Below are 1,577 nucleotides of genomic sequence, written 5' to 3' on the forward strand. Positions count from 1 at the left end.
CCGACTTGCCCTGCTTCTCCCTCCCCTCCCCCCCCCACACACACACAGCTCGGAGACCATTTCCCCGGACCAGGACGGACGTGTGTTCAACTCGCTCAAGTTGACTGCCGACAACTTTGCCGACATTGTCAATGCCCCGGAGCGTGACCGGTGCGCCCCCGCCCCTCCCTCGGCTTTTTGCTCCCTGCCTGTCCTAACCTGCGTCTGCACCATCCCCCCTCCTCAATGCGCATGCACACATGCACATCTGCGCACACACACACACACACACACACACACACACACACACACACACACACACTCAGTGACCTGGTGGTCATCTTCTACGCCCAGTACGACTCCATGTCGTTGGCCATGCTCCCCCTGTTCGGCCGTATGTCGCTGGCTTACGCCAAGGCCTTTGACGAGGAGCTCCGTAGCCCGGATACGATTGAGGGAGCACCGATCCCTCTGTTTGGTCGCTTCAACGTCGAGCTGAATGCCCTGCCGAACGGTGCGTCACTCGGGCGGGCATTCCCTTTGACCTGCGTTCTCCTTGTCGGAGGCACTCACCCCGCGGCTAACACACACACACATACATACATACATGCACACAGATCTCGTCATCAGCTCCACTCCTTCAATTGTTCTGTTCCCGGCCCCGGCGGCCGGTGAGGCGTCCACCGCCTCGCCGATTTGGATCCACCCGCCCGTGGGGTCTGACGGCAAGCCGGCCGAGGCTGCCAGTGCCCCCGGCACCGGCCACGACGACAATGACGAGCCCTTCCACATGGAGCTCATCCGCCGTCTGCGGAAGGTGTCCCCAGGCGCGGCCAAGCTGGCCGATGCCGACCTGCTCGATACCATGCCCAAGGCTGAGATGGCCGCCAAGGGCGGCGCCTCCGCCGTCAAGAAGTCCGAGGCCGACCTCTGAGGCCGCGCACGCCCCTCCGCGCCTCGGCCCCTTTGCGCCTCCCCCGTGCCGGCCGAGAGGGGGGGGGGGGGGGACGTGGCCGTGCAGTGATCGGCCCGCCTCACCACCATCGCCCCTCTCCCCTTGTGGGGAACACCGAAATAGAGCACCAAAGGAGGACACCGATCCGGTGGCAGGACATCGGAGAGGCGGGCGCGCAGGCCAGCCGCCGGGGGGCCGGCGCGGTGGGAGGCGGGTGGGGGCCCGGCGTGCGGGGAGCAGAAAAGAGGGGACGACGAAAAAAGCGCCGCCGGCCCGGGCGAGCAGCCAACGATCGGGGCCCGCGTCGTGGGGCGTTATTGCCCGAGTGGATTTCCGGTCCGGCTCTGGGGCCCGCGTTCGCGAGCCGATCGGGCCCGCGCGTCCGGTCCGAGGGGCGCCCTGGCGGGGGGGGGGGCAGGGATCAACACCCCGCCCCCCCTCCCGCCGTCCGCGGCGCACTCCGAAGGGGCATTCAACCGGCAGCCCCTTACCCCGTCGACCGGGGCCTGGAATCGCGTGACCGCGCTTGGAATCTGGCCGCTGGCTGGCCGGCCCTGCCGGGTCGCGTGCGCGCGTGTGCGTCCGACGGCGACAACGGCGTCGCCGGCTTGCTCTGTCTGCCGCTCCCCGGGCCCCCCCCCCC

The 1,577-nt window shown here is 68.4% G+C and overlaps 1 protein-coding gene across 1 annotated transcript in view; it reads left to right on the forward strand.

The window, feature by feature from the left end:
• H696_01962 (hypothetical protein) overlaps positions 1 to 986 on the forward strand; it is a 3,454-nt gene extending 2,468 nt beyond the window's left edge. Inside the window, exons 5-7 of the mRNA XM_009495864.1 lie at positions 49 to 150; positions 306 to 493; positions 597 to 986. Coding sequence (XP_009494139.1) covers positions 49 to 150; positions 306 to 493; positions 597 to 913 — 607 coding nt within the window. The 3' untranslated portion in view covers positions 914 to 986. The remainder of the gene's footprint in view (positions 1 to 48; positions 151 to 305; positions 494 to 596) is intronic.
• Positions 987 to 1,577: the final 591 nt, after the last annotated feature.

Source organism: Fonticula alba (genome assembly GCF_000388065.1).
Source record: "Fonticula alba strain ATCC 38817 unplaced genomic scaffold supercont2.3, whole genome shotgun sequence".
Classification (NCBI taxonomy): domain Eukaryota; order Rotosphaerida; family Fonticulaceae; genus Fonticula; species Fonticula alba.